This window comes from Gossypium hirsutum, chromosome A04 (assembly GCF_007990345.1).
Source record: "Gossypium hirsutum isolate 1008001.06 chromosome A04, Gossypium_hirsutum_v2.1, whole genome shotgun sequence".
Taxonomy (NCBI): domain Eukaryota; kingdom Viridiplantae; phylum Streptophyta; class Magnoliopsida; order Malvales; family Malvaceae; genus Gossypium; species Gossypium hirsutum.
In genome coordinates this window covers 1,530,171-1,554,846 of record NC_053427.1, presented here as the reverse complement: position 1 = coordinate 1,554,846, position 24,676 = coordinate 1,530,171, and the positions used below count along the sequence as shown (strand labels likewise).

Below are 24,676 nucleotides of genomic sequence, written 5' to 3'. Positions count from 1 at the left end.
GCTAAGATAGGATACGAGGCATTACCGGACCTAAAATTTCATTCAAATTCAAATCAATCAAACACATGTTCATTATCCCTTCTATGGGCCCACATTACATGTATCACATATATCATGAACTCAGACCACAACTCATGAGCTCAAATCACATAGTTCCTCGTGACATGTCACTTGTATCCTAAACTATTCCTAAGGTTCAAACGGGATTTCTTGCTTAACACAATGTCGTCGTACTTGCTCGTAATGCCGTTTACTATTCCATCATACATTTCATACTTTCATGGTAACAAATAGGCACATAATTCATGATAGTAATAAAACATTTAAATATACAAATTGCCATGGTATTAAAAGTATGTTATAACATCATATTATTTACATATGTACTTACTTGTTGAATCCTCATCGAGTACATCCGTATAATAAATCATAAAATTTTTATAATAATAACAATAAAACATTGAAATTCAATTATAACATTGCATTATTATTATCACACAAACTTACCTCGATACCAAAATGGCAAAAAAGGGGCCTAACCGTCAATTTCTCGTTTTCCCCCGTTCTAGGTCTGATCCTTATTTTCCTTGATCTATAACATTACATTTAACTTATTTATTACTCAAATTAATCAATTCAGCCCAAAAATATTTTTTGGTAAAATTACATTTTTACCCCTAAACTTTGACATATTTACACTTTTGCCCTTAGGCTCATAAAATGATTTTCATTCAATTTCTCTGCACTTTAGGCCTAACTGAACCATTTCAATAACTATAGCAACCCACAATTCTCATTTAGTCACACTTTTACAACACTTTTATACTTTTTACAAAATGGTCCTTTTAGACATTTTCTCCGAAAATCACTTAGTAAAAGTTGTTTATTTAACACCCAACATTCATTTTATACCATTAGACATCAAAACACATGCATATCACTCATGGGTAAATTTTTAAACATGAACCCTAGCTCAAAATAATGGTAGAAATAGGTAAATCGGGTTACGATGGCTTCAAAAATGTAAAGAGCATTAAAAACGGGGCTAGGATGGACTTACTATGGAGCTTGAAAGCTTGAATAAAACCCTAGCCATGGCTTCAATGGTATTTTCAGCCATGAGGAAGAAGATGGACTAAATTTGGCTTATTTTCCCTTTTTATTCTTTTATTTACCAATTTACTAAAATGCCCTTAATGAAAAACTTTTAAAAACATATCATACCATGTCTATTTTTGTCCATAAATTTCAAGTTCAATCGATTTTTTAGCTTAATTCAACCGATTCGTAATGGTTCATGGGTCGACCAATCTGATTTCTGTCTTCGGACGGATACCTCGACCAGTTCATTCCATTTCAAATGACCATGTCTTCACACTTTGTACATTTAAAATTTAGTCCTCTTAATTTTATTTTTAAGAATTTAATCCGTTTAATTTTTGAATTTACAAATCCACTTTCCATAAACTAGCTTCTAGGATAAAGATTTTTTTTGAGGGGGGGGAAAGATGTATTATAAGAAACTTAGATAGTAGATTTTAGGGATAATATAATTTTTAGTCCATAACTTTGGTAATTATATTCATTTTGGTATATATATGTTTTTTTATCCACTTTGGTCCTTGAATTTGACAACTAGATCTACCATTTTAATCCATGAACTTAATTTTTCTTCTTAATTGCATTAATGTCGCCAATTGGCAAAACCATTAAGAATTTAACCATTTTGAGCACTAAAATCTAACTGTCATTTTGAACAAAAAAATTCAACAATCCACTGACAAATTACAGAACTGTCAACAATAAGTATTTCATTATTCCACATCATACCACTGTTTGTATCTTCTTTGTATAAGCTTCAAAATCCCAAAAGAAAACACTAAATCTATTAAGAAAGAATGGGGTATGATCAAAGTTCCTATGCATGATTATATTTCATTGGTTACTCGATTTTAGTAATCAATGTATGATATGAACTTGTATTTGTCATGAAAATGTACTATTCTTTTAAGACTTCCATTTCTTGTAGAGCCTTTGAAGGATCATATCATCATAATATGTGTGAAAATGTGAAAGATGCATATATTGAATGTTGGGTACTTCAAGAAAGGTAAAGAGCCAAAGCAATATAGCTAAATATTGTTGACAATTTTGACAAAAAGTTAGAACTATAGTTCATATGTTTATGAACTTCTCTTGTATTAAAGAACTATATTTTTAGTTTTTGTTTAGTACACCAAAACCACACACCAATATTAAGGGAATTAATTGTTGTAAAATGGAAAGTTTACCTTTTGGTAATCATCAAATACACTAGCACCTCCTTGATTATTGTGAGTATTAAACTTTCTCTATTCTTTATTCTTCTAATCAAATAAATTATAAAGAGTATTAATTGTATCAATATCTAAACATAGATAAAAACTAGTTTTTTTTAACCTGTGCATTGTTTTCAAAATGGATAATGTTGTTTCAAAGGGGCACGAACGATTTTTCTAGTCCCCATAAAAATATGTTAATGAATCTTTACAAGGTCAGGTGCGAAAGATTAAGGATGCTCATGCATATAAGGGCATGCCTAAAGAAATTAAAGAAAATTTTGTTTTCATGAGAGCTATTTGTTGAAGGATTTCAAAAAATAAGAATGGAGTAAGATATAAAATCAACCAGAAATTTTCAACATTACAACCAAACTCAGACTTGTGGTTTTCAGCAAGAGGTTGAAAATTTTGCAGTATATTTTACAAAATATAAGCTATGTTTGTAGCCAACAAAAACTATTTGAAAGCCGTTCTTCCTTTAAACATTATGAAATAGAGAGAGAAAAATGGTAACCATACTTCCTTCACTTCATCTACATTAGGTTTTGAAGATTCAAGTTCATTCATATAGTTGCATGTTTAGGATAAATTGCATTAGGGATCGTTGCATTTATTTTAATATACTTAATTTTAATCATTACTTCCAAATCATAATGTGTTTTTATTTACCAAGTTGTTAATATAATTTTACAATTAAGTGATTTAGCACAAATACAATCCCTGTGGAGAAGATAACTCGATACTTACTTATTACTTGATAACGACTGTGTACACTTGTACAAGCCCCAGCATTACAGAAGGCCGGGATGAATGTTAGCTCGGCTAGGTATTATAGGGCCAGGAAAACAGTGATTGAGAAGAGTGCCAAAAACCACCAGAATTGCTTTCGGCAATATGGTGTGAACCTTCGTCAACCACCAAGCCACATTCCTGTATCAACAATTTTTATTGAATAATTAGGATTATACATTTCGAAATAACAATTATAAATTTGACGGAACATAATTATATTCGCCACCATCTAGTAAAGATATTATTTTGAAGATAAAATATAAAATAATACTTTTGAATCTTTCCATAATCAAATCCTTTCACATAGTTTAAATTATTCAAGTTGTGAAAAAATTAACCACAAAACTATCTAACCGTGCGAAGTTGATATTAAAGAAACAAGCTTATCATAGAAATTGAAGCTTGGCCATATGACTTTTCCAAATTGATTAAATAGTAATATATTTGATTGGTTGTAATTTTCTCAAACTTTCTATATATTTGGAACAAAACAAAAGGAAAAGCCATTCTTCCTTTAATTTCAAAACCAAATAAAAACATGGCACCACACCTTAATATTGTTCCTTCCATGTTTGTACTTTTATTATTATTCATTTCAGCCTCTAAAGTCCAGTCAGATGCTTTTGATGTTGTTGCCAAGTTTGGCGCAAAAGCTGACGGGAAAACGGATTTGAGTAAGGCAAGTTCAATTGCTCTTAACTTTGTACCCCAAAGGTGAAAATATGAAAAAATTATATTTCAAACTGATGTGTTTATTCATTTCATTTTAGCCATTTTTGGATGCTTGGAAAGAAGCATGTGCCTCTGTAACTCCATCAACAGTTCTGATTCCTAAAGGGACATATTTATTATCGAAAGTAAACTTAGAAGGTCCATGCAAGGCTCCTATTGAGATTAATGTTCAGGGCACTATACAGGCTCCGGCTGCTCCTAGTGCTTTCAAAGACCCTAATTGGGTTAGATTCTATAGTGTTGAAAATTTCAAAATGTTTGGTGGAGGAATTTTCGATGGTCAAGGAAGCATTGCTTATGAGAAGAATACTTGCGAGAATCGTGAATTTCGTTCCAAACTTCCCGTTGTCAGCTTTCTTCCCTCTTGCCAGAATTTATTTATTCTTTTTCCTCTTATTATTATTATCAAAATATAATTATAACTAACATCTTTTTTTCGTGTGTTACTTTGCTAACTCAAAAATTAAACAGAATATAAGGTTTGACTTTGTGACCAATGCATTGATACAAGACATAACTAGCAAAGACAGTAAACTATTCCACATTAATGTTTTTGCTTGCAAAAACATTACCCTCGAACGTTTGAAGATAGAGGCACCGGACGAGAGCCCAAACACAGATGGGATTCACATGGGCAAATCAGAGGGGGTCAATATTATTGCCTCTGACATTAAAACTGGTGATGATTGTATTTCTATCGGAGATGGCACTAAAAATATGGTCATAAAAGAAATAACTTGTGGACCAGGACATGGTATAAGTATCGGTAGTCTTGGAAAGTTCCAAAATGAAGAGCCAGTTGAGGGAATCAAAATCTCAAACTGCACCATCACTAATACTTCGAATGGAGCTCGAATCAAAACTTGGCCAGGCGAACATGGTGGGGCAGTATCAGAAATACATTTTGAGGATATTACCATGAATAATGTCTCTTCCCCTATCCTAATTGATCAACAATATTGCCCATGGAATAAATGCAAGAAAAATGTATAACATTCTTATCAAAATCCTAATTGAGTGACAATATTTAATCGATGATTGAATCATTGTTGTGTTGATGCAGGAAGAATCCAAAGTTAAACTAAGCAACATTAGCTTCAAGAACATCCGTGGCACATCTGCGCTTCCAGAAGCTATCAAGTTTATTTGCAGCGGTTCTTCGCCATGTCAAAATGTGGAACTTGCGGACATTGATATTAAGCACAACGGAGCTGAACCCGCAACATCCCAATGTTTGAATGTCAAGCCTATAACTAGTGGCAAATTAAACCCGATTCCATGTTCCGGCCCTATCCCAAAAACCCCTAGCGCCACCGCTTAAAGCATACCAACAAATTCAATGCAATTGTAATTAATATATTTATTCATATTATATAAAAATAATTATTTTTCATTTTAATTCTTTGCTATTAATAAACTTTTGCTATGAATTCAATGCTTTTAATATACACATCAATACAAAGAGCCGAAATGTGATAAAATTTAGTTCATTTAAACTAATAACAAAACCATTATTGAGTTTCTATATTGAATTAGAATTAGTTATTGAATTTTTCTTTATCTAAGTATAATTTTTTTATAAAATCCATCTTCCAACGCAGTACTTTTAAGGAAAAATAAAATATTAAATTCGAGATTCTAATTAAAAAATGAAAGTTCGTCGTCCAAATTTTTTGCACAACATATTCCTGTATTATTTGTGTGCTTAAACATAAGATTATATTTGTGCATTGGTTTGTTTCTTTTTCCGTTGACTTTACATTTTTCATGGAAGAAGATGTAATGGTTACCATGAGATATGACCAGATCATTTTGGGTAAACGGATATAAATTAAAAGGATTGAGGATATCCTATGAGGCTAAAGCACAAACGAAAAAATTCATTGGACGAGCACTTGGCGAGTTGTTTTCATAATGATATATAATAAGGAGAGATCGGTCATGGCACTAAATTGCAAACTATTTGAGCTCTAATCATATTTCCAGTGGGCCTCTCTACTAGCTTTATACAACCTTGATGGTTTGCATTTGAATTGATGAGATGAATAAATAAAATTGATGAATTATAGAAAAAGATCGAATGTATCACTATCTGTAGTGAATGGAATTTCTCGTTATAAAAGAGAGATGACTTAAAGACTAAATTAATTTAATCGAGTTATTATTTAATTAATAGTAATCACTTAACTGATGCTTGAAGTAAAAATTAAATTAATTAATTAGCGCAGTCTTGTTGAACAAGATAATTAAATTCATTTACCCATAGATTCTAGTGTGGTAAACATGTCATGAATTTAACAGAATTAGAACTAGGTTTGAAAAATTAATTTAATTGCGTGAATTTGTAAAATTTATTTCAATTGATTAATTAAATTATTAATATTTTGGGAAATAGAAATTTTTTTATTTGGTTGCTTAAATTATATGAGTCGATTAAATTTCTAAATAACACAAATAATTATACCACATATGTCAGATAGACCAAATGACCCATCTCACGTAAGATGGGCGACAACGCTATCTGTAAAGGGTGTTGAAGCCCATACATATTCCTACTAGAGAATTTTGTATATTCTCTCTTAAAATGTTGTTATAATTTTTCTTCTTCTTGTTTGACCAAGACTCTTGCAATTTTTCTATAAATAGAGACCATAGGCTTGGTCAACCACACACGATGTGAAGCATCGACATTGTAAAACTTTATTGAGATTTAATTTCCAAAAAAAAATTCTAAATTTGAATGTTTACATTTTCAATTTTTGGCCCATAAAGAGACATCGATATTCACCACTCCAACATCAATAGAAAGTTTTCATAGCTTTCATCCGTTCATGGATTAGAGCCTACGCTTTAACTATGCAACAACCCAAATTTCAGTTAAATCGAAATAGTGGTTTCGGGACAACAAATTCAAGTCCAAAAAATAAAATTGTTTAAATTTCATAAAATGATAGGTAATATAATAGGAATATTGCATGAAAATTTTTATGGAAAAATTTTATCGATTAAGTGTCTAATTACAAAAAGGACTAAATTGAATAAAATGTCAAAGTTGGATTCTAATAGCTATAAGGATCAAATAGCATCCTTATATAGAAGTTAGACCATCGATGAAAAATATGTAGATATTTTTAGTGATTCATCCATTCAAAAATTGAAAAAGGGCAAGGACTAAATTGGAAATTGAAATTAATTAATATATGATAAATGATTAAATAGAAATAAAAACCTTATTTTAATCATCTTCTTCATAAAGCACATGGAAACCCTAGGAGAGAGAAAGGAAACTTTTTAAGCTTGAATTGGTAAGTTCTATGTCCCGTTTTTAGTGATTTTCATAGTTTTGAAACTGGGAAAGCTTAATTTCTTTCTTTGGGGGATTAATTTGAAAAGAAATCAAAGTTTAGAAATTTTTCCATTGATAATATGCTGTAAATTGCAAGTTTATGATTGAAAATGAAAGGTTGTTGATAGATAAACAACTTTTACAAAGTGATTTTTAGTGAAAACATGTGTAGGGACTAAAGTGGTGTAATTCTTGGAAAAATTCTAATATTTGTGAAATAAATGTGCTATGAAAGTTATATTAGAATTTTGATTAGGCTTGGAATAAGGAGTAAATATCATGAATTTCAATTTCCGAGCCTAGGGACGAAATTGGAATTAATTAAAAGTTTGGGGGCAAAATGGTACTTTTTCCTAGAAAGTTAAATGGACTCAATTGAATGTGGAAATTCTAGAATTGATGATTAAATTTATTTATACAGATGGAGAAATATCGAACAAAGAAAAGGTCAAGGAAAAGAAAAAGTCTCTGATTAGAAGATACGATCAATTGTCAAGGTAAGTTCGTATAACTTAATTAAGTATGAAAATGTATTGATTTGATTATTGACTTGTGAGAATTATGATATTTAAATGACATGTATATGTAGCATGAAAATATTGACAAATGATATATGTAATTGATGAAAAGGTACAAGAATCTGTTCGAATATTGATTTCCGATTGTACAGGCGATTACATTTGTAAATGGGGTCCTGCATACATTGTCGTAAAGGTTATTCTGAAAAGGGTAATCTTTTGATCTCATTACGAAAAGGAATTTCACCTAAAAGGGTGACACTTGAAAAGGAAACGTACACTTTGTGTGTACACTTGAAAAGGATTTGTAGACTTTGTGTGTACACTTGAAAAGGATTTGTAGACTTTGTGTGTACACTTGAAAAGGAAACGTACACTTTGTGTGTACACTTGAAAAGTATTTGTACACTTTGTGTGTGCACTTGAAAATAAAATGTACCCTTTGTGTGCACACTTGAAAAGGAAATGTACACTTTGTGTGTACCATTTGAAAAGGGAATGTGCACCTCGGGTGTGCAACTGGAAAAGGAAAGGTCCATAGGAAATTCAAAGATTCAACGGAAATGGTATAATAGGTGAAATAAGAAGAAATGACATGATGAGCTCATTTATGCATATTAGTGTTTTTGTACTAACCAATTTGGTTGAATGATTGTGAATAGGCAATATTTGCTAGTTTGCTAAATTGATGGATAATTGGTTTATATCTGATTTACTTGTTAAGAATGATTGGTAAGTGTAGTTTTAGTTATATGAACTTACTAAACATATAATTCTTACTAGGTTTATTTTCCTATTTTATAGTGCTCGAAGCTCGTGAAGGTTGGACTCGAGTCGGAGCAATCATCACACTATCAACTCCATGATCTTGGTATAAATGATAAACTTGTTTTGATATAATGACATGTATAGGCTAATGTGGCCAAATGATGAAGTAATATGTTGATTTGTAAACTAGCCATTGGAATGGTTAGTAATGTGTATCTTGCGATGACTTGGTATGGTATGGTGTTATATGATAAGTTTTATATGTTTAACAAGTTAAACAACACTTTTCATGAGACATATTTTGTGAAATAAAGAAAAGGTAAATTTATGAGCTTGATTAAGATTAGTAATATATCAAATTGGATGATGGAAATTGGTTGGGTTGGTTGGCATATACATGTAAGTTTTCATGCAGGAAAATGGTTAAAGTTGGCTGAGAAATAGGGCTATGAAATGGCCTTATTTTATCCACACGAGTAAGATACACGGGCTTGTGTCTAAGCCGTGTGTGACGCACGACCTGGGTACATGGGCATGTGGTCCGGCTTTGTGTCCCCTACACCTTAATTAAATGAAACAGAATGCTCAATGTTGGCCACACGGTTGAGACACGACTGAGACACAGCCGTGTGTCTTAGCCGTGTGAGAGACACGGTCTAGGGACATGGGCATGTGCCCTGGCCGTGTGAAGTTTGTAGCTACTTTTGAGGAATTAATTTACTACACGGCCTAAGCACACGGGTGTGTGCCTTAGCTGTGTGCCCCTAATTTGTTGATGATGTCAAAAACAGAGAGTTACACGGGCGTGTGTAATCACACAGTCTGACCACACGAGCGTGAGTGGTAATATTCATAAGTGAAATTTTGAAAATTTTGGGAAAAATTTTATGAGGTTTCGATTTAGTCCTGATTTGTTTCTAATGTTCATATTGGGCCTTGAGGGTCCAATTAAGGGAGGTTATAAGTAATCTTGGAAAATGAATAGCAAATTATATGTTTGATCTATAAATGTTCTATAATGATCGGTAATACCCTGTAACCCTATTCCGGCAACGGATACGGGTTAATGGTGTTACAAACTAGCTGAGGTTTGTGAATAGTTAAGAAGATTTATCGGTAGAATGTTGAGAAAAGACTTAGACCGCCTAATTCAGAACACAAGTATGATATTGGTGAAAGGGTTTGTCCCTATAAATATGAAAATTACTTAGTTTTAGAATTTTTTTAATTTTTTTGTTGTTTAAAAAATCATTTTCTAAATGAATGTTTCCAACACAATCAAGATTGATATCTAATTTCTAAATTGAATAGGCCACTAATAATTACTTGGTCTTTCCAGTCCACAGCCAAACCTAGTGCTTTTCTAATCTCCAAAGCTTCTTTGACAAACTTGCACAATGTCTTTCTTCTCGAACGTCTGAATCTATTGAGGACTTATTAACCACATTATTCGATAATGACATGACACCATTTTATATTTACTTATTACATATAAAAAAAATTTAACCCCAAAATGGAGAATGAGACAAAATTTTGTTCAACTGTAAAGAGGTTTTTAGAGAGGAATGATTTTTACATCGAGATTAATTGTAATGTTTGTGTATTTTGCGATTATCACTTAAAGATCACGGAATTTGTTGATGCGATTTGGAGTTTTTGCTTTTAGATTCTCAGTGGTTAGTCTCTTTTTCTGATTTGATCTTTATTATATAGTTTTCATGCATAAAATGGCTTATTTTAAAATAATTTCAGCATATTATATTTTTATGACATAAAGTGGGCCATACATGATTAAATTAAATAATAAAATATAAAACTATATTTAATAATTCATTCTAAAATTTTTCATTAATAATTTGGGTTTTGATTAATTAATTAAATTGGATAAATTTCTTTCTTTTGTCCTCTAATTCATTGATTTATTTTGGATAGGTCTAGTAGCTTTATTTGATTACAAAACCGTCCAAATTGGGGATCAAGTCAACCCAAAATTTGGCTGCACATGGCCCACTCTCTGGTTTAATTGCACAAGGTCCTGGAAGAGTTGAAGAAATTAAAGATTTACATGAAGATTTGCACTTCGCCGAGTCTCAGTCCCGAGTTATTGCGGCACTCAAATTGACAAAAAATCAAGCAAAAATCAGCTCAACTTCCTCAAATTATGGCCGGCCACCCATGGAAGATGATTCAAAAGATAAAAACTCCTATTTTTGGTAAACTATCTTTCTCTATTCACCTATAAATAAGACCTCACTCTCACATTTCTATTCATCCCTCATCATTCATCATTCTCTCTTCTCTCTAAATTCTCTTAGCATTTTCCATTTCCCACGGCTAGCATCATCTCTTCATAGAGATTTTAGCAATTAAGCCTCTTAAAGAGCCCTTGGTCGGCCACCTTGGAGAGCCATCAGCAAAGGAGCAAAGCGAAGGAGCGAAAAAGCCTCGTCAGTCAGAGTCTTGGGCGATAGCCACTTTGATTTGGGTTTAATCTTTTCTTTCTTTAATTTAATCTAAAAATGTTTGCTATGTGTTCTTTGTTCTTGCTTACAACAATGTTAGCTTAATTTTATTTAAGCTAGGATGATTATTTTGATTAAATAATATTTATTTGATTCATGCTTATAATGTTTGTGCCTCAATCAATTATGTTTTCAATTAAAATCAAGTCTATATTTCGTTCATACGTGATTGAAATGCACTTGAATTAGCTTAGAGATCCTAACCAGACGACGGCTAGTGGAAACATAATTGAAATGTGCATGCTCAATTTAGATCCTAACACGATTAAATTGTAGGTTGCATAACAGCTCCAACCAAGCTCTGTTATCTGCATAGTTTTTAGATTTGTGTGATTAAACTGTTTCAAACCTAACACGTCTCTATTACCTCACACGAATGTTAAGAAACCCTTAGTAAATAAGGATCAATAAACAACGTATTTACTAAGTAAAGGATTCCAAAAGGACCGAATGTGGTTTCCAAACTCATGAAAGATCGAGTTGCCATAGAATGTTTTTCTGAATATTATTAAGCGTGATGATAATAAATTGAGTTTAATTAAAGAAATTGTACCAGTTTATTTCTATTATAATTGTTGCAAATTGTGTTTAACTCTGCTAAAATCTATTTCATTCGTATAGTTGCATGTTTAGGATAAATTGCAATAGGGATTGTTGAATTTATTTTAATATACTTAATTTTAATCGTCACTTCCAAATCATAATGTGTTTTTATTTACCAAGTTGTTAATATCATTTTACAATTAAGTGATTTAACACAAATACAATACCTGTGGAGACGATAACTCGATACTTACTTATTACTTGATAACGGCTGTGTACACTTGTACGAACCCCAGCGTTACAAAAGTCCGGGGTGAATGTTAGCTCGGCTAGGTATTATAGGGCCAGGAAAACAGTGATTGAGAAGAGTGCCAGAAACCACCAGAATTGCTTTCGGCAATATGGTGTGAACCTTCGTCAACCACCAAACCACATTCCTATATCAACAATTTTTATTGAATAATTAGGATTATACATTTCGAAATAACAATTATAAATTTGACGGAACATAATTATATTCGCCACCATCTAGTAAAGATATTATTTTGAAGATAAAATATAAAATAATACTTTTCAATCTTTCCATAATCAAATCCTTTCACATAGTTTAAATTATTCAAGTTGTGAAAAAATTAACCACAAAACTATCTAACCGTGCGAAGTTGATATTAAAGAAACAAGCTTATCATAGAAATTGAAGCTTGGCCATATGACTTTTCCAAATTGATTAAATAGTAATATATTTGATTGGTTGTAATTTTCTCAAACTTTCTATATATTTGGAACAAAACAAAAGGAAAAACCATTCTTCCTTTAATTTCAAAACCAAATAAAAACATGGCACCACACCTTAGTATTGTTCCTTCCATGTTTGTACTTTTATTATTATTCATTTCAGCCTCTAAAGTCCAGTCAGATGCTTTTGATGTTGTTGCCAAGTTTGGCGCAAAAGCTGACGGGAAAACGGATTTGAGTAAGGCAAGTTCAATTGCTCTTAACTTTGTACCCCAAAGGTGAAAATATGAAAATTTATATTTCAAACTGATGTGTTTATTCATTTCATTTTAGCCATTTTTGGATGCTTGGAAAGAAGCATGTGCCTCTGTAACTCCATCAACAGTTGTGATTCCTAAAGGGACATATTTATTATCAAAAGTAAACTTAGAAGGTCCATGCAAGGCTCCTATTGAGATTAATGTTCAGGGCACTATACAGGCTCCGGCTGATCCTAGTGCTTTCAAAGACCCTAATTGGGTTAGATTCTATAGTGTTGAAAATTTCAAAATGTTTGGCGGAGGAATTTTCGATGGTCAAGGAAGCATTGCTTATGAGAAGAATACTTGCGAGAATCGTGAATTTCGTTCCAAACTTCCCGTTGTCAGCTTTCTTCCCTCTTGCCAGAATTTATTTATTCTTTTTCCTCTTATTATTATTATCAAAATATAATTATAACTAACATCTTTTTTTCGTGTGTTACTTTTCTAACTCAAAAATTAAACAGAATATAAGGTTTGACTTTGTGACCAATGCATTGATACAAGACATAACTAGCAAAGACAGTAAACTATTCCACATTAATGTTTTTGCTTGCAAAAACATTACCTTCGAACATTTGAAGATAGAGGCACCGGACGAGAGCCCAAACACAGATGGGATTCACATGGGCAAATCAGAGGGGGTCAATATTATTGCCTCTGACATTAAAACTGGTGATGATTGTATTTCTATCGGAGATGGCACTAAAAATATGGTCATAAAAGAAATAACTTGTGGACCAGGACATGGTATAAGTATCGGTAGTCTTGGAAAGTTCCAAAATGAAGAGCCAGTTGAGGGAATCAAAATCTCAAACTGCACCATCACTAATACTTTGAATGGAGCTCGAATCAAAACTTGGCCAGGCGAACATGGTGGGGCAGTATCAGAAATACATTTTGAGGATATTACCATGAATAATGTCTCTTCCCCTATCCTAATTGATCAACAATATTGCCCATGGAATAAATGCAAGAAAAATGTATAACATTCTTATCAAAATCCTAATTGAGTGACAATATTTAATCGATGATTGAATCATTGTTGTGTTGATGCAGGAAGAATCCAAAGTTAAACTAAGCAACATTAGCTTCAAGAACATCCGTGGCACATCTGCGCTTCCAGAAGCTATCAAGTTTATTTGCAGCGGTTCTTCGCCATGTCAAAATGTGGAACTTGCGGACATTGACATTAAGCACAACGGAGCTGAACCCGCAACATCCCAATGTTTGAATGTCAAGCCTATAACTAGTGGCAAATTAAACCCGATTCCATGTTCCGGCCCCGTCCCAAAAACCCCTAGTGCCTCCGCTTAAAGCATACCAACAAATTCAATGCAATTGTAATTAATATATTTATTCATATTATATAAAAACAATTATTTTTCATTTTAATTCTTTGCTATTAATAAACTTTTGCTATGAATTCAATGCTTTTAATATACACATCAATACAAAGAGGCGAAATGTGATAAAATTTAGTTCATTTAAACTAATAACAAAACCATTACTGAGTTTCTATATTGAATTAGAATTAATTATTGAAGTTTTCTTTATCTAAGTATAATTTTTTTATTAAATCCATCTTCCAATGCAGTACTTTTAAGGAAAAATAAAATATTAAATTCGAGATTCTAATTAAAATAAATGTTCGTCGTCCAAATTTTTTGCACAACATATTCTTGTATTATTTGTGTGCTTAAACATATGATTATATTTGTGCATTGGTTTGTTTCTTTTTCCGTTGAATTTACATTTTTCATGGAAGAAGATGTAATTAATATATTTATTCATATTATATAAAACAATTATTTTTTGTCGAAACCATTTTTAAATCGAGTTTTGGAAAATGGGAATCGACTTTTTTAAAAACGAAAATGGGAGTCGCCACCAATCTTTTTAGGTGTGATTGGATCACCTTTAAAACATTTTGTTTTAAAATCATCGGTTTTGGTCTACGAAATCAAAAGAACGAGTTCAGGAGTCGGTTACGTACGAGGAAGGATTAGCACCCTCGTAACGCCCAAAAATTGGTACCTAATTGATTATCAAATGTCTTTAAATGTCGAAAATTTAAAAGATTTTAAGATGTAATCCTCTTTAAAATATTTTGATTTTTGAAAATTTGGGTTCACTTGTATCATAGTATTGACACTAAGTTAGCCTTTTTAGAAATCCCTATCTCGAAACGACAAAATGCTACATCCAGTAAGTTAGGACATATCGCTTTGCAGTTCCAAGACAGTCGCTTACGTTTTGAAAACCTTTAAAAACTTAGAAGGGTACTTGACTGTTCGAACTTAACGAGAAAAGTCGCAACCCAATAAGTTAGGGCACTACTTTTTCGAAATTTCCAAACACCAAGCATTGCCTTCATATTTTTTTTTTGAAAATTTTGGAGCCTTGTCTTTTAAAGATGATGCGTAGGGAATTGTATTGCATTATAAATCATACATAGTAACATATTATTGTAGTAGGTAAATAAAACGTGCATTTAAACAAAATGATGGCAATAATATAAAGAACGTGCATTAGATTCATACATATAAAATAACAAATATTAATAATATGCATACAAAGATATATATAGCATGTATGAATAAACAAAATATACAAACATACAAGGTAATAATTAAATAATGCACGATATATAAGAAAGCCATAATTAAATAATATACGACATGCAAATAAAAATATAATATCAATGTATATGCTTACAAAATATAACATATAATAATAATTATACAAATAATATTTAATACACCCATGACACATACAATATAAAAATATATAACAGATCTAATAAAAATAAAATTAATAATTGTTAGCAAAATATACACATAATTAAAATGTGATATTAATAATTCTAAAATAGTATTTAATATAATATGTAATATATAATAACAAAAATAGAATAATAATTATACATATAAAATATACTCGTTTAAAAGTTTGTAAAGGATTCAAAAATATCAGTTTAAAATGAAATAATACATAAACAAATAATAAATAGTTAGATATGTATGTAATATGTGTTAAAAATACATTTTAATAATGATAATTTACAAATTTTAAATAATATATATGATATAAACACAAATAATATAATTGGTAATATATGAGATACATAACATATATAAAAAAAGGTAATGTAGAATAAAAAATAAATCATAATAAATGTTATATAATAAAATATATAGGAAATAAGAAATATGACATAAAACAATGAAAGTTTATATGTAAAAATGACATGTAATTAGTAAATATATAATATATGTGAAATATAATAATAATATAAAAATTGATGTAAAATAATAATAATTTGAGGAAATAACAAATAATAATAATACATATAATAATACTTGTAATAAATAATTTTAATGTGTAATATAAAAGTAAGGATAAAATAAAACAAATAACAATATATAAATATATATATATAATAATAATAATATAGGGCTAAATTTAAAGTCCAGCCAAATTACGGGGCGAATTTAAAAGAACTAAAACTGAATTGAGGCTCTATTTAAAACGCACACAAAATCAAAGGGGCTCACTGGGCAAATTGCCCTATCCCAAAATGGTGACGTTTTCCAGAATATAATTTAATAGCCATCGGGACTAAATTAAAACTAAAATAAAATATTTGGGCCAAATCATAAATAAAATAAAGTTTGATTGCAAATACAAAAAGGGGCAAAAGGATCAATTGGGTAAGTAACCCAATTCTCAAAAATGCGCGGATCCTCCCCGGGTAATCGGGTCAACGCGTGGATCCTGGGGTCTAAAACGTCGACGTTTCACAGGGCTATATAAACCAAAGCTTTAGCCCGAAAATCATTTTACACTGGGTTTTTTAAAAAAAAACTTAAAATTCTCTCTGAAATGAGAGGAGAGAGAGTGTGTGCTTGGCTCTGGCCTCCGTCGAGCCGAGCCTTGGTCCTCGGCCTTATGCGCCCACGCGCCGTCTCCAACTCCTCCCCGTACGGTGGTTGGAGGTTCAAACCTCGATTTTTAACGCAAATAAAGGTTCGACCCTTCACTTTTTCATTATTTACAGTTTACATGTATGTATATGTATTGAAATTTTCACCTTTGTATACTTAATCGATTGAGATGCTTGTTGTGTATATATGTGCGAGAATAAATCTTTCTGCTGAATCTCTCATTTTTTATTGATTCTCTCTGTATTTTTAGAACGTATGTCCTTTTTACAAGTGAAAAGAAAGGCTTTATAGCCTTGGTCCCTTACATATTCGGGGAAAGAAATCTAAGATTTCTTTCTATTTTGTGTCTTCTGTATCTTTGACTGATGTGCTATGATTTCCTTGCCTTTTTCTACTCTGTTTTTTCCTCGTATCTGTTGTTTCTTTCCTTTTCTTGCAGGCAATTGAGCGAGGGATTCGGCAGTGACCATGCTGGTGTAGACGCGTGCACTGATCACGGCGCTGATGGAGCCTTGGTGACGGTCATGACATTCATGACGTAATTTGGGGCCAGACCAAGGGACGACCGATGATCGGGGCATTGATGAGCATTGAAGGCCCTTGGGACAACTCATTAAACGGTGGCCTCGATTTGGGGGTTGCCAGACGCTCCCTGAAGCTTTCAGAAATGTTTGCGGCGCCACAGTATTCAGGAAACCCTAGGGTTTCCCTGTTTCTCTTAAGTCTGTTGGGCCTTTTGGGCTGTTTTGTTTTGGGTCAAGGTCTGTAATGTAATGGGTTAGGTCTGACTTAGGCTAGCAGGGATAATGAGTCTAACGGGCTGCTGGGTGTAACGGGTCTTATTTGGGTTTGGGTTTAGCTCAGGGGTATTAGGTATTGTTTTGGCTATTGGGTTATACCCGGATATGGGTTTTTGTATTTGGGCTTTGGGTAGCAACAGTAGTCCTAGACTTTCAATGGACTATTTAATAAATAAATGTTTATTTATTTATCTAATTTTTTTCCTTATTTAAACCCAGTCAAATTTGGGCTATTACATTTTTCATTTTAATTCTTTGCTATTAATAAACTTTTGCTATGAATTCAATGCTTTTAATAAACACATCAATACAAAGAGCCGAGATGTGATAAAATTTAGTTCATTTAAACTAATAACAAAACCATTACTGAGTTTCTATATTGAATTAGAATTAATTATTGAAGTTTTCTTTATCTAAGTATAATTTTTTTTATAAAATCCATCTTCCAACGCAGTACTTTTAAGGAAAAATAAAATATTAAATTCGAGATTCTAATTAAAATAAAAGTTTATCGTCCAAATTTTTTGCACAACATATTCCTGTATTATTTGTGTGTTTAAACATATGATTATATTTGTGCATTGGTTTGTTTCTTTTTCCATTGACTTTACATTTTTCATGGAAGAAGATGTAATGGTTACCATGAGATATGACCAGATCATTTTGGGTGAACGAATATAAATTAAAGGGATTGAGGATATCCTATGAGGCTAAAGCACAAACGAAAAATTCATTGGACGAGCACTTGGTGAGTTGTTTTCATAATGATATATAATAAGGAGAGGTCGGTCATGGCACTTAATTACAAACTATTTCAGCTCTAATTATATATCCAGTGGGCCCCTCTACTAGCTCTATACAACCTTGATGGTTTGCATTTGAATTGATGAGATGAATAAATAAAATTGATGAATTACAGAAAAAGATTGAATGTATCACTATCCGTAGTGAATGGAATTTCTCGTTAGAAAAGAGAGATGACTTAAAGACTAAATTAATTTATTCGAATTATTATTTAATTAATAGTAATCACTTAACTGATGCTTGAAGTAAAAATTAAATTAATTAATTAGCGTAGTCTTGTTGAACAAGATAATTAAATTCATTTACCCATAGATTCTAGTGTGGTAAACAGGTCATGAATTTAACGGAATTAGAACTAGGTTTGGAAAATAATTTAATTGTGTGAATTAGTAAAATTTATTTCAATTGATTAATTAAATTATTAATATTTTAGGAAATAGAAATTTTTTTATTTGGTTCGTTAAATTATACGAGTCGATTAAATTTCTAAATAACACAAATAATTATACCAAATACGTCAGATAGACCCAATGACCCATCTCACGTAAGATGGGCGACAACCCTATCTGTAAAGGGTGTTGAAGCCCATACATATTCCTCCTACTAGAGAATTTTGTATATTCTCTCTTAAAATGTTATTATAATTTTTCTTCTTCTTGTTTGACCAAGACTCTTGCAATTTTTCTATAAATAGAGACCATAGGCTTGGTCAACCACACACGATGTGAAGCATCGACAATGTAAAACTTTATTGAGATTTAACTTCCAAAAAAAAAATTCTAAATTTGAATGTTTACATTTTCAGTTTTTGGCCCATAAAGAGACATCGATATTCGGCACTCCAACATCAATAGGAAGTTTTCATAGCTTTCATCCGTTCATGGATTAGAGCCTACGCTTTAACTATGTAACAACCCAAATTTCAGTGAAATCGAAATAGTGGTTTCAGAACCACAAATCCGAGTCCGAATAATAAAATTGCCTAGATTTCATAAAATGCTAGGTAATATGATAGGAATATTGCTTGAAAATTTTTATGGAAAAATTTTATCGATTATGTGTCTAATTGCAAAAAGGACTAAATTGAATAAAATGTCAAAGTTGTATTCTAATAGCTATAAGCGTCAAATAGCATCCTTATATATTTGTTAGACCATTGATGAAAAATATGTAGATATTTTTAGTGATTCATCCTTGGAAAAATTGAAAAAGGACAAGGACTAAATTGGAAATTAAAATAATTAATATATGATAAAAGATTAAATAGAAATAAAAACCTTATTTTATATCATCTTCTACATAAAACACATGGAAACCCTAGGAGAGAGAATGTAACCTTTTCAAGCTTCAATTGGTAAGTTCTATGTCCCGTTTTTTAGTGATTTTCATATTTTTGAGATCGAAAAGCTTAATTTCTTTCTTTGGGGGATTAATTTGAAAAGAAATCAAAATTTAGAAAATTTTCCATTGATGAATATGCTATAAATTGAAAGTTTATGATTGAAAATGAAAGGTTGTTGATAGCTAAACAACTTTTACAAAGTGATTTTTAGTGAAAACATGTGTAGGGACTAAATTGAAAAGTGGTGAAATTCTTGGAAAAATTCTAAAATTTATGAAATAAATGTTCTGTAAAATTTATATTAGAATTTTGATTAGGCTTGGAATAAGGAGTAAATAGCATGAATTTCAATTTTCGAGCCTAGGGATGAAATTGGAATTAATTAAAAGTTTGGGGGCAAAATGGTACTTTTGCCTAGAAAGTGAAATGGTCTCAATTGAATGTGGAAATTATGGAATTGATGATTAAATTTATTTATGTAGATCCAGAAGTATCGAACAAAGAAAAAGGTCGAGGAAAAGAAAAAGTCTCGGATTAGAAGATACGAGCAATTGTCAAGGTAAGTTCGTATAACTTAATTAAGTATGAAAATGTATTGATTTGATTATTGACTTGTGAGAATTATGATATGTAAATGACATGTATATGTAGCATGAAAATGTTGACACATGATATATGTAATTGATGAAAAGGTACGAGAATCTGTTCGAATATTGATTTCCGATTGGACAGATGATTACCGTTGTAAATGGGGTCCTGCATACGTTGCAGTAAAGGTTATTTTGAAAGGGGTAATGTTTTGATCTCATTATGAAAAGGAATTTCACCCGAAAGGGTGACACTTGAAAAGGAAACGTACACTTTGTATGTACACTTGAAAAGGATTTGTAGACTTTGTGTGTACACTTGAAAAGGAAATGTACCCCTTGTGTGTACACTTGAAAACGAAATGTACACTTTCTGTGTACCATTTGAAAAGGGAATGTGCACCTCAGGTGTGCAACTAGAAAAGGAAAGGTCCATCGAAAATTCAAAGATTCAACGGAAATGGTATAATAAGTGAAATAAGAAGAAATGACATGATGAGCTCATTTATGCATATTAGTGTTTTTGTACTAACCAATTTGGTTGAATGATTGTGAATAGGCAATATTTTCTAGTTTGCTAAATTGATGGATAATTGTTTTATATCTGATTTACTTGTTAAGCATGATTGGTAAGTGTAGTTTTAGTTATATGAACTTACTAAGCATATAATGCTTACTAAGTTTATTTTCCTATTTTATAGTGCTCGAAGCTCGTGAAGGTTGGATTTGGGTTGAAGCAATCATCATACTATCAACTCCATGATCTTGGTATAAATGATAAACTTGTTTTGATATAATGACATGTATAGGCTAATGTGGCCAAATGATGAAGTAATATTTTGATTTGTAAACTAGCCATTGGAATGGCTAGTAATGTGTATCTTGAGATGACTTGGTATGGTATGGTGTTATATGATAAGTTTTATATGTTTAACAAGTTAAACAACACTTTTCATGAGACATATTTTGTGAAATAAAGAAAAGGTAAATTTATGAGCATGATTAAGATTAATAATATATCAAATTGGATGATGGAAATTGTTTGGTTTGGTTGGCATATACATGTAAGTTTTCATGCAGGAAAATGGTTAAAGTTGGCTGAGAAATAGGGCTATGAAACGGCCTTATTTTGTCCACACGAGTAAGATACACGGGCTTGTGTCTAAGCCGTGTGTGACGCACGGCCTAGGTACATGGGCATGTGATTCGGCTTTGTGTCCCCTACACCTTAATTAAATGAAACAGAATGCTCAATGTTGGCCACACGACTGAGACACGGCTGAGACACAGCCGTGTGTCTTGGCTGTGTGAGAGACATGGTCTTGGGACATGGGCATGTTCCCTGCCCGTGTGAAGTTTGTAGCTACTTTTGAGGAATTAATTTACTACACGGCCTAAGCACACGGGTGTGTGCCTTAGCTGTGTGCCCCTAATTTGTTGATGACGTCAAAAACAGAGAGTTACACGGGCGTGTCCCAAGTCAATGGGCGTGTGTAATCACACAGTTTGACCACACGGGCGTGAGTGGTACTATTTATAAGTGAAATTTTGAAAATTTTGGGAAAAATTTTATGAGGTTTCGATTTAGTCCCGACTTGTTTCTAATGTTCATATTGGGCCTCGAGGGTCCAATTAAGGGAGGTTATAAGTAATCTTGGAAAATGAATAGCAAATTATATGTTTGATTTGCAAATGATCTATAATGATCGGTAATACCCTGTAACCCTATTCAGGCAACGGATACAGATTAATGGTGTTACAAACTAGCTGAGGTTTGTGAATAGTTAAGAAGATCGTATAGGTAGAATGTTGAGAAACAACTTAGACCGCCTAATTCAGAACACTAGTATGATATTGGTGAAAGGATTTGTCCCTATAAATATGAAAATTACTTAGTTTTAGAATTTTTTAATTTTTTTGTTGTTTAAAAAAATCATTTTCTAAATGAATGTTTCCAACACAATCAAGATTGATATCTAATTTCTAAATTGAATAGGTCACTAATAATTACTTGGTCTTTCTAGTCCACAGCCAAACCTAGTGCTTTTCTAATCTCCAAAGCTTCTTTGACAAACTTGCACAATGTCTTTCTTCTCGAACGTCCCAATCTATTGAGGACTTATTAACCGCATTATTCGATAATGGCATGACACCATTTTATGTTTACTTATTACATATAAAAAAAATTGAACCCCAAAATGGGGAATGAGACAAAATTTTGTGCAACTGTAAAGAGATTTTTAGATAGGAATGATTTTTACATCAAGATTAATTGTAATGTTTGTGTATTTTGCAATTATCACTTAAAGATCACGGAATTTGTTGATGCGATTTGGAGTTTTTGCTTTTAGATTCTCAATGGTTAGTCTCTTTTTCTAATTTTATCGTTATTATATAGTTTTCATGCATAAAATGGCTTATTTTAAATTAATTTGAGCATATTATATTTTTATGACATAAAGTGGGCCATACATGATTAAATTAAATAATAAAATATAAAACTATATTTAATAATTCATTCTAAAATTTTTCATTAATAATTTGGGTTTTGATTAATTAATTAAATTGGATAAATTTCTTTCTTTGGTCCTCTAATTCATTGATTTATTTTGGATAGGTCTAGTAGCTTTATTTGATTACAAAACCGTCCAAATTGGGGGTCCAAGTCAACCCAAAATTTGGCTGCATATGGCCCACTCTCTGGTTTAATTGCACAAGGTCCTGGAAAAGGTGAAGAAATTAAAGATTTACCTGAAGATTTGCACTTGACTGGGTCTCAGTCCCGAGTTGTTGTGGCACTCAAATTGACAAAAAATAAAGCAAAAATCAGCTCAACTTCCTCAAATTATGGTCGGCCACCCATGGAAGATGCTTCAAAAGATAAAAACTCCTTTTTTTAGTAAGCTATCTTTCACTCCTCACCTATAAATAAGACCTCACTCTCGCATTTCTATTCATCCCTCATCATTCATCATTCTCTCTTCTTTCTAAATTCTCTTAGCCTTTTCCATTACCCACGCCTAGAATCATCTCTTCATAGAGATTTTAGCAATTAAGCCTCTTAAAGAGCCCTTGGTCAGCCACCTTGGAGAGCCATCAGTAAAGGAGCAAAGTGAAGGAGCGAAAAAGCCTCGTCAGTCAGAGTCTTGGGTGACAGCCACTTTGATTTGGGTTTAATCCTTCCTTTCTTTAATTTAATCTGAAAATGTTTGCTATGTGTTCTTTTTTCTTGTTTACAACAATGTTAGCTTAATTTTATTTAAGCTAGGATGATTATTTTGATTAAATAATATTTATTTGATTCATGCTTATAATGTTTGTGCCTCAATCGATTATGTTTTCAATTAAAATCAAGTCTGTATTTCGTTCACACGTGATTGAAATGCAGTTGAATTAGCTGATTGGTCCTAACCGGACGATGGCTAGTGGAAACATAATTGAAATGTGCATGCTCAATTTAGATCCTAACACGATTAAATTGCAGGTTGCATAAGAGCTCTAACCAAGCTCTGTTATCTGCATAATTTTTAGATTTGTGTGATTAAACTATTTCAAACCTAACACATCTCTGTTACCTCACACGAATGTTAAGAAACCCTTAGTAAATAAGGATCAGTAAACTGCGTATTTACTAAGTAAAGGATTCCAAAAGGACCTAATGTGGTTTCCAAACTCATGAAAGATCGAGTTGCCATAGAATGTTTTTCTGAATATTATTAAGCATGATGATAATAAATTGAGTTTAATTAAAGTAATTGTACCAGTTTATTTCTATTATAATTGTTGCAAATTGTGTTTAACTCTGCTAAAATCTATTTCATTCGTATAGTTGCCTGTTTAGGGTAAATTGCATTAGGGATTGTTGCGATTATAATTAAAGTAATGTTTGTGTATTTTGCAATTATCACTTAAAGATCCTGATATTTTTTGGTGCGATTTGGAGTTTTTGCTTTTAGATTCTCAATGGGTAGTCTCTTTTTTTGATTTTTGTGTGTTTTGGTCTGAAACTTTCTTTTTTCATGGTTTCTTTTCTGATTCGGGGTTCATGTTGGAAATTCATTTAGAAAAGTAGCCAGGGTAGGAACATTAGAGTTTTAATTTCTTTTGTAAAATGGGCGCTTATCGTGATATCTAATGTAACACCCCTTACCCGTGTCCGAGGCTAAGATAGGATACGAGGCATTACCAGAACTAAAATTTCATTCAAATTCAAATCAATCAAACACATTGTAACGCCCCAATTTTCGTGAATTCTGTGAATGTTGGCATAGGTTTAATTATGTTAGTGGGCCTCTAGAAGGCCCAAGCTTAAGATAGAACTCGGTAATTTTAGTTAATTTTTGTTCCATAAGAAAAAGGGAGTGAAATTATGAAATAGGACCTATGTGAAAATGTTTGAAAATGCTATAGGCTAATTTGTAGTGGCCAAATAAATAGTAGTGCAAAATAGGATGATTTGCATGTCAAATTCCCCACTTTTAATGTAGTGGTCGGCCAAGGTGATGGATAGTTGATAATGTATGCATTTTAGCATTTTAATAGTTAATGGATGATGGGCATTAGCATTTTAATAGTTAATGGATGATGGGCATGGTAAGCATTATGGGCATATTTTTATTG

At 31.9% G+C, this 24,676-nt stretch overlaps 2 protein-coding genes across 2 annotated transcripts; both read left to right on the top strand.

Annotated features, from left to right (window-relative positions):
- Positions 1 to 3,623: 3,623 nt before the first annotated feature.
- On the top strand, positions 3,624 to 5,244 carry LOC121202810 (polygalacturonase-like). Its single transcript, XM_041110700.1, has 4 exons — positions 3,624 to 3,792; positions 3,884 to 4,192; positions 4,317 to 4,832; positions 4,909 to 5,244. Exons 1-4 carry the CDS (start codon positions 3,652 to 3,654, stop codon positions 5,164 to 5,166), a joined length of 1,224 nt encoding a protein of 407 aa, XP_040966634.1. The 5' UTR covers positions 3,624 to 3,651; the 3' UTR covers positions 5,167 to 5,244.
- A 7,107-nt stretch (positions 5,245 to 12,351) lies between these two features.
- On the top strand, positions 12,352 to 13,971 carry LOC121227842 (polygalacturonase-like). Its single transcript, XM_041110699.1, has 4 exons — positions 12,352 to 12,520; positions 12,611 to 12,919; positions 13,044 to 13,559; positions 13,636 to 13,971. The coding sequence occupies exons 1-4, from the start codon at positions 12,380 to 12,382 to the stop codon at positions 13,891 to 13,893; spliced, it is 1,224 nt and encodes a 407-aa protein (XP_040966633.1). The 5' UTR covers positions 12,352 to 12,379; the 3' UTR covers positions 13,894 to 13,971.
- Positions 13,972 to 24,676: the final 10,705 nt, after the last annotated feature.

What these genes read in the sequence shown, in the direction of transcription:
- LOC121202810 (XM_041110700.1), top strand. Translation starts at nt 3,652, where the DNA reads ATGGCACCACACCTTAATATTGTTCCTTCCATGTTTGTACTTTTATTA. An exon ending in TTCGTTCCAAACTTCCCGTT is followed by an intron (nt 4,193 to 4,316) that starts GTCAGCTTTCTT and finishes AAAATTAAACAG; the next exon opens with AATATAAGGTTTGACTTTGT. An exon ending in GGAATAAATGCAAGAAAAAT is followed by an intron (nt 4,833 to 4,908) that starts GTATAACATTCT and finishes GTGTTGATGCAG; the next exon opens with GAAGAATCCAAAGTTAAACT.
- LOC121227842 (XM_041110699.1), top strand. Translation starts at nt 12,380, where the DNA reads ATGGCACCACACCTTAGTATTGTTCCTTCCATGTTTGTACTTTTATTA. An exon ending in GGAAAACGGATTTGAGTAAG is followed by an intron (nt 12,521 to 12,610) that starts GCAAGTTCAATT and finishes ATTTCATTTTAG; the next exon opens with CCATTTTTGGATGCTTGGAA. An exon ending in GGAATAAATGCAAGAAAAAT is followed by an intron (nt 13,560 to 13,635) that starts GTATAACATTCT and finishes GTGTTGATGCAG; the next exon opens with GAAGAATCCAAAGTTAAACT.